At 55.5% G+C, this 8,050-nt stretch overlaps 1 protein-coding gene across 1 annotated transcript in view; it reads left to right on the top strand.

Moving 5' to 3' along the window:
• The window catches only part of KCP (kielin/chordin-like protein), a 34,849-nt gene that overhangs the window by 20,352 nt on the left and 6,447 nt on the right, over positions 1-8,050 (top strand). Inside the window, exons 18-26 of the mRNA XM_011939632.1 lie at positions 29-199; positions 1,485-1,661; positions 3,370-3,455; positions 3,704-3,794; positions 3,933-4,015; positions 4,113-4,206; positions 5,447-5,620; positions 5,849-5,931; positions 6,584-6,704. Of these exons, the coding sequence (XP_011795022.1) occupies positions 29-199; positions 1,485-1,661; positions 3,370-3,455; positions 3,704-3,794; positions 3,933-4,015; positions 4,113-4,206; positions 5,447-5,620; positions 5,849-5,931; positions 6,584-6,704 (1,080 nt within the window). The remainder of the gene's footprint in view (positions 1-28; positions 200-1,484; positions 1,662-3,369; positions 3,456-3,703; positions 3,795-3,932; positions 4,016-4,112; positions 4,207-5,446; positions 5,621-5,848; positions 5,932-6,583; positions 6,705-8,050) is intronic.

Genomic DNA, 8,050 nt, shown 5'->3' with positions numbered 1-8,050 from the left:
GGCCCCCAGCCCCTGCCCTTCTGCCCAGGCTGCCTGTACCAGGGGAAGGAGTTTGCCAGCGGGGAGCGCTTCCCATCTACCACTGCCGCCTGCCACCTCTGCCTTTGCTGGGAGGGCAGCGTGAGCTGCGAGCCCAAGACATGTGCCCCTGCACTGTGCCCCTTCCCTGCCAGGGGCGACTGCTGCCCTGACTGTGATGGTGAGGGTCAGGGGATAGGGAACTGCGGGGGTGGGATGAGGGGACCAGAGGGCTGGGTCAGCATAATCTTTACTGCCCTAGGGTGGATCTAAACTATTTATTACAGTAAGAAAAAGCCCTGAGGCGGGGAGCCTAGCTTGAGCCTGTGACCCCAACAATTTGGGAGGCTGAGGCAGGAGGATCGCTTGAGCCCAGAAGCTCAAGACCACCTTGGCAACATAGAGAGCTCTTGTCTCTACACAAAAAATTTTAAATCAGTTGCGGTGGCTCTTCTACTACTTGGGAGGCTGAGGTGGGAGGATTGCCTAGGAGTTTGAGACTACAGTGAGCCATGTTTTCACCACTGCACTCCAGGCTGGGTGACAGAGTGAGACCTTGTCTAAAAAAAAAAAAAAAAGAAAAAAAAAGAAAGCCTGAGACTAAAGCCTGGATCTTCTCCTGCCTCTGTTGCTATTTGGTGTGTGGTCTTAGGCAAGTTACAAAACCTCTGGGCCTAAATTTGGCTCTTGTAAAAAGACCCAGTCCCCCAGTCCTCCTGTCTTCCCTCACTCTTGTGCAATCTTGGCAATTTTGGCCAGTCGCCCTCTACCAACTGTAATTTTGTTTACTACTTGCCTTCCGATTACCTCACTTATTAATTTAAATTGATTTAGAAAGGAGTTTTATATCATACTGTAAGTGGAAAAGTAGACTTGCCAGGACCACATTACCATAAAAATGAATACAATTAAAATTATCATGTTGTTAAATCCTAGTCAGATACTTTTGCCCACCAAGGCTTTGAGCCTGAAATTCACCCTCTCTTTTTTAAAAAGGGAGGTGAGCAAATGGCAGAGGTGCCAAGGGCAGGCTGCCACCACCCTGGGACCTCACCCCCTCCTGGATTCATCAGTGGGCTTGGAAGAGCGTGGGAAAGGTGCTACCTTGAGTTCGCACCACCTGAGTCAGCTGGGGCTACTCCCAGCTCTCCGGGCTGGAAAACTGGTGCCTCTGGCAGTGGCCTGCTGAGTATTTAACCCTGGGGCAGCAGATTGCTTGTGGGTGTTTTTCTACAAGTTAAACAGGAAGGTTTTTTGCAGGACAAAGGGGAGAAAGTTTGCCCTTTGGCCAATCCAAACCCCGCGTCCCTCATGATTGCTCCCTGGGCTTGGACTGTGACCCTCACCCCCTACTCTAGATCGTTGAGATCTTGGACGCATAACAGGCCCAAGCTCAGAGCCTACGACCGCTGTGCTCTCATCACTTTATGTCCCTCCCCTCGGCCTCTCTGTCTCTTCTCTGAAAGGCTGTGAGTACCTGGGGGAGTCCTACCTGAGTAACCAGGAGTTCCCAGATCCCCGAGAACCCTGCAACCTGTGTACCTGTCTTGGAGGCTTTGTGACCTGTGGCCGCCGGCCCTGTGAACCTCCGGGCTGCAGCCACCCACTCATCCCCTCTGGGCACTGCTGCCCGACCTGCCAGGGTAGGGCCACACCTGCTCTTCCATTCCCCCTGCTGGGGTTCCCAGGGGTGCCTCTCTCACCAATTCCGCTTTCTTCCCAGCCCTCCCACTGCCTGTCGCTCCACCATACTTTCCTCTCACTCTCCGGCTCCCTCACCTTTGATAGAGGTCCCGGGCAGGGCTGTGTGTTTGTGTGTATGTGTGGCTCTGTGTATGTGTGGCTGTGTGTGTCTGTATGTGTGTGTGCGTCTGGCTGTGTGTGTGGCTCTGTGAGTATGGCTCTGTGTGTGTGTGGCTCTGTGTGTATGTGTGTGGCCATGTGTGGCTGTGAGTGTGGCTGTGTGTGTTTCTCTATGTGTGTGTGGCTGTGTGTGTGTATGTATGTGTCACTGTGTGTGTGTATGTGTGTATCTGTGTGTGGCTGTGTATGTGTTGCCCTGTGTTTTTGGGTGTGCGTGTATGTGTGTGTGTGTGTTGCTCTGTGGGGGTGTATCTGTGTATGTGTGTGTGTTGCTCTGTGTGTGTGATCGTGTGAGTATGTGTGTCTGTGTATATGTATGTGTGTGGCTGTATGTGTGTCTGTGTGTGTATCTGTGTGTGTGGCTGTGTGTGTATTTGTGTATGTGTGACTGTGTGTATATGTGTGTTTGTGTGGCTGTGTATGTGTGTGGCCCTGTGTGTGTGTGTGTATGGCTGTAGCTGTGTATGTGGGGGTGTGTGTGTGTCTGTATTTGTGTCTGTGTATGTGTGTGTGGGGGGCTGTGTGTGTATGTGGGTGTGTGTGTGTGTGTGCGCCTGTGTGTGGGTGTGTGTATGTGGGGGGCATCTCTGTATGTGTATGTGTGTGGGGGGGGCTGTGTGTGTGTGTGTGTGTGTGTGTGTGCCTGTGTGTATGTGGGGGGCATCTCTGTATGTGTGTGTGTATGTGGGGGGCATCTCTGTATGTGTGTGGGTGTGTGCGCATCTGTGTGTGTATGTGGGGGTGTGTATGGCCATGTGTGTGTGGTTGTATGTGTATGTGTCTGTGTGTGGCTCTGTGTGTAAGTGTATGTGTGGCTGTATCTGGATATGTGTGTATGTGTGTGTGTATGTGTCTGTGTCTGTGTGTATATGGGTATATGTGTGTATGTGGGTGGGTGTATGTGTGTGTGTGGCTGTGTGCATATGTGTGGAGGGGGAGCGGCTGTGCACATGTGTGTGTGACAGTGGCAGTTCCGTTGATGGCAACTCTTCTGTTGCACTCCCTCCTGCTGTGTATGTGTGTATGTGTGTGTGTGTCTGCATATGTGTGTGTGCATGTGGTTGTGGGTGTGGCTGTGTGTGTATGTGGGTGTGTGTATGTGTGTGTGTGGCTGTGTGCGTATGTGTGGAGGGGGAGGGGCTGCACACGTGTGTGTGTGACAGTGGCAGTTCCATTGATGGCAACTCTTCTGTTGCACTCCCCCCTGCTGTGTGTGTGTGTGTGTGTCTGTGTATGTATGTGTGTATGTGGTTGTGGGTATGGCTGTGTGTGTATCTGGGTATGTGTGTGTGTGTGTGTGTGGCTGTGGTTGTGGGTGTGGCTGTGTGTGTACCTGGGTATGTATATATATGTGGGTATGTGTATGTGTGTGTGTGGCTGTGGGTGTGGCTGTGTGCAAGTATGCGTGGAGGGGGAAGGGGCTGTGTGTGAGTGACAGTGGCAGTTCTGTTGATGGCAGCTCTTCTGTTGGACTCCCCACTCTGCCAGGATGCCACTACCATGGCGTCACTGCTGCCTCTGGAGAGACCCTTCCTGACCCACTTGACCCTGCCTGTTCCCTCTGCACCTGCCAGGTGAGGCAGCCCCTTTGGGACTTTGGTAACCTTTCCTCCCTTGATCCTCTTCTCCGGCCAGGAAGAGGCTGTCTCCTCCACTCAGGTGGCAAGGGCTACACTCTGCCCTTGACATCTCATGGGACAGGACTGGGCTCAGGTCTCCTGGGCCAAGGGAGGGTGTTTGGGCCCCTGCAGGCTCAGTAGGGGCTCCAGCCCTGGGGAAATGTGCAGCCCAGTTGAGGGTGTGATGGGCCTCTCTCCCCCAGGAAGGTTCCATGCGCTGCCAGAAGAAGCCATGTCCCCCAGCTCTCTGCCCCCACCCCTCTCCAGGCCCCTGCTTCTGCCCTGTTTGCCACAGTGAGCTGCCTTCCTCGTGCCCGGCCCCCATGCCCTTCCCCACCTCTGCCTCCCCCTTCCCTTCCTGCCAGACCTAAGGTTGGGCTGAGCAGGGCAGGGTGGTACAGGCCCTCCACCCAGGAGGTATGTCCCCCACAGGCTGCGTCTCTCAGGGCCGGGAGCACCAGAATGGGGAGGAGTTTGAGGGAGCAGCAGGCAGTTGTGAATGGTGTCGCTGTCAGGTATAGCAGGAGGTGGGAGGCATGGAGTGACGGCTGGACCATAGCACCTCTGGGCCCCAGCCTAGGCAGCAAGTCAGTATTTCTGCATCTCCTACAGGCTGGCCAGGTCAGCTGTGTGCGGCTGCGGTGCCCACCCCTTCCCTGCCAGCTCCAGGTCACCGAGCCGGGGAGCTGCTGCCCTCGCTGCAGAGGTATGGCTGCCCCCAGCCCTACCCCTTGCTTCAGCCCCTTGGCCCTATGTCCCTCTGTCCACCCCACCTCCCTCCCCTCAGCCAGCTCTTCTCCCACCTCCCTGCCCCCACAATTGGCGCTTGCATACACCCTTGCCACCTTCAGCTTCTCCTACCTCTCCCTGTCCTGGACTGCCCAGACCATCCCTCTTCCAGGTGCTGGTTAGAGTTCCCTCAAAGCTGCCTCTCTTGGTTTGGGTGCAGCAGCTCACGCTTGCAATCCCAGCACTTTGGGAGGCCAAGGCAGGAGGATCACTTGAACCCAGGAGTTTGAGGCTGCAGTGAGCTGCATTTGTACCACTGCGCTCCAGCTTGGGCAACAAAGAATACTCTGTCTCAAAAATAAAATAAAAAGCTGCCCCTCTTTCTAACCACACCCCATTCATCATCATCATCATCACCACCACCACCACCACCACCATCATCATCATCATCATCATCATCAAGATACCTGACATTCAGTGAGCAGGTAGCATGTGCCAGGCCCTGAGCACTTTACGTGTATTATCTCATTTAATCAGCACAACAACCTTACCAGATAAGTACTCTTATTCCTCCTATTTTACAGATGAGAAAGTGGAGGTACAGAGAGGTAGAGAAGCTGGCAGAGCCAAGATGGGCACTTGGGCCATCTGGCTCTGAACTTGAGCCTTTCTGAGCCTGCCCACTGCCCCCTCGCCCTGCCCACTGCCCCCTCGCCCCACACACTGTGCAGCCTGGTGTTGTTTCTACAGAACCACAGAACTGTCATAGCATTTCACTTGCTCTGTGAGGGAGGCAGGACAGAGGAAATCCCCATTTAACAGATGAGGAGACTGAGGCTCAGAAAGATTGAGTTACCTTGGGCACACAGTTAGCGATGGAGCCATTCACCTGGTCCACATGCATTCATGACACAGCTGCTACATGTCAGGTACTGTGGCCGGTGCGGGCTGCACTGAGCAGTGCACGCTGCCTGGAGCTTGGTCTTCAGAGCAAGCAGGAATAGAACAGGATTAGAACCCAGGTGTTCTGAACCCCACCCAGTGCCTTTCCCCTCCACAACAGACAGGAGTTCTGCCCCATCCTGCCTTCCCGCCATATCCCTGCAAACCCACTACTCCTGGCGCCATGTGCCTAGCTGACCACTGAGGGTGGGGGGCCAGGGGCAGACGTCCAGATCTCGACCTCCAAGCTCATGCCTGCCCACCTTGCACCACAGGCTGCCTGGCTCATGGGGAAGAGCACCCTGAAGGCAGTAGCTGGGTGCCCCCCGACAGTGCCTGCTCCTCCTGCGTGTGTCACGAGGGTGTCGTCACCTGTGCACGCATCCAGTGCATCAGCTCTTGCACCCAGCCCCACCAGGGGCCCCAGGACTGCTGTCCTCGATGCTCTGGTACTGGAAGCCTGGGACGGGAGGGGAAAGGCAAGGAGGGAGCCCTGGGCCCAAATCTCCCTGCCTGTGCTGGGCTGGGTGGCAAAGACAGGTAGTTGGAGAAGTGGCCTCCGTCCTTGTGCACACCCCACTCCCTGGGGTCAGGGGGAGTCTGGGGACAGAGGACTCCACCCCGGCCTCACTGCCAACCTGAAGGCCCCCTGGTCCCGTTCTGCTCTCACCCCAAAGACTGTGAGCATGAAGGCCGGAAGTACGAGCCCGGGGAAAGCTTCCAGCCTGGGGCAGACCCCTGTGAAGTGTGCATCTGCCAGGTAGGTGAGGGCTCAGTGGAGGGGCTAGGGCACCTCGAGGGGTGGGGAGTGGGCAGCATGGGATGAGGCCCAGCCAAGCTGGTCACTTCATGGAGCGGGCACTCTGGGGGCCAGACGAGTGTATCCCTGTGGCCAGGAGACAAGGCAGGGCTGGGACCAACAGGGCCTGGAGGTCTGGGTTTAGACAAGGAGCCCAGGTTCCAAGTATGCAGAAGGCCATGGGTGGTCCCCCGGCTGCAGTGCAGGATGACTGTGTATGGCCGGAGAGCCACCTGGGACGTGGCTAGGGTTGTGGAGGTTCTATCTGCAAGGCCCTGGAAGGGCCTGGAGCAGGCAAATGACATCACAGGCCAGGGGACTAAGCCATGGCCCTGGGGAGGAGGATGGCATGAGCCTGCCGGAGGATCAAAGGTCACATGAGGGCTCAGGCCCAAGTGACTGAAAGGAGAAGGAGACATCATCTCGGAGACTAGGGCATGGGGTGAGGAGCATGTCTAGAAGACTCTGAGTCTCTCTTCAGCCTGGAGTTCAGGGCCCAAGATGCGTCCCGGAAGAGGTTGCAGCAAGCAGAGGGAGGGGCCGGAAGTCCCCGCCAAGGGCAGCTCTGGGTTTTTGTGGCCCGGGACCCACCACTGCTCACTCCTTCTTGTAGCCACAGCCTAAGGGGCCTCCCAGCCTTCGCTGTCACCGGCGGCAGTGTCCCAGCCTGGTGGGCTGCCCCCCAAGCCAGCTCCTGGCCCCTGGGCCCCAGCACTGCTGTCCGACCTGTGCCCGTGAGTACAGGGATGAGCCTAGTACTGGAAGCCTGGGGCAGGAGGGGAAATGCGAGGAGGGGCCCTGGGCCCACACCTCCTTGCCTCTGCTGGGCCGGGTGGCAGAGACAGGCAGTTGGGGAAGTGGCTTCTGTCCGTCCTTGTGCACACCCGACTCCCTGGGGTCAGGGGGAGGTAGATGAGATATGAGTTATGTATTATGCCACCCCTCCGCCAGCCCCAGATTTTTTCTGACTCCAGTGGACTGTTCTGGAACCCCATGCCAGGCCGGTGAGGGCTGCACCATCCCTAGGGGAACTGGGGAAGCTGGCAGGGACCCTTTGCCTCTCCGCAGCTGAGTGCAGTTTGTGGAGCATCTGGCCAGCAGGTGGCGCTGCAAGGCGACAGTTGTGCTGAGACGTGAGGACGAGACAGGCAGTGGGTGGCCCAGTCACAGGGGTGGGAGAGCATTTTTTTTTTTTTAGAGTAAAGATTTATTAAGATCGGGGGGAAAAGCAAATAAAGAAACAGTTTTATTTTTATTACAAATATTGAAAGATGACCAATTTCTGTCTCCTGGATTTAATACTTGTGGTTTACCCGACACAGCCATTTTACATTTGTTGTGAAGGGAAATTTTTTCTGTTTCTGGTCCTATACCAGCACTGAAATGATGCAGGTGAATGTTAGTTATCCTTACATGCAAAAAACAGACCGGGGCCAGTACCCCACGTCTGTAATCCCAGCACTTTGGGAGGCCGAGGCGGGAGGATCACAAGGTGAAGCGATCGAGACCATCCTGGCCAACATGGTGAAACCCTGTCTCTACTAAAGATACAAAAATTAGCCAGGCATGGTGGCGCACGCCTGTAATCCCAGCAACTCGGGAGGCTGAGGCAGGAGAACAGCTTGAACCTGGGAGGCAGAGGTTGCAGTGAGCCGAGATTGCACCACTACACTCCAGCCTGGTGGCAGAATGAGATTCTGTCTCAAAAAAGAAAAAACATACTCTTTTAAAATGATAATCCTCCTGTTTTCTCCAGTTTGGTTTTTTGATGTGGGTTTTGGTTTTTTTGAGACAGAGTTTCGCTTTGTCGCCCAGGCTGAAGTGCAGTGGCACAATCTCGGTTCACTGCAACCTCTGGGTTCAAGGAATTCTCCTGCCTCAGCCTCCCGAGTGGCTGGGATTATAGGCATGCACCACCACGCCTGGCTAATTTTTTGTGTTTTTAGTAGAGATGGGGTTTTACCATGTTGTCCAGGCTGGTCTCGAACTCCTGAGCTCAGGTGATCCTCCTGCCTCGGCCTCCCAAAGTGCTGGATTACAGGTGTGAACCATTGCGCTGGTCTCAAACTCCTGAGCTCAG

This window comes from Colobus angolensis, unplaced genomic scaffold (genome assembly GCF_000951035.1).
Source record: "Colobus angolensis palliatus isolate OR3802 unplaced genomic scaffold, Cang.pa_1.0 Scaffold182, whole genome shotgun sequence".
Lineage (NCBI taxonomy): Eukaryota > Metazoa > Chordata > Mammalia > Primates > Cercopithecidae > Colobus > Colobus angolensis.
This window is presented reverse-complemented; position numbering and strand designations above follow the sequence as displayed.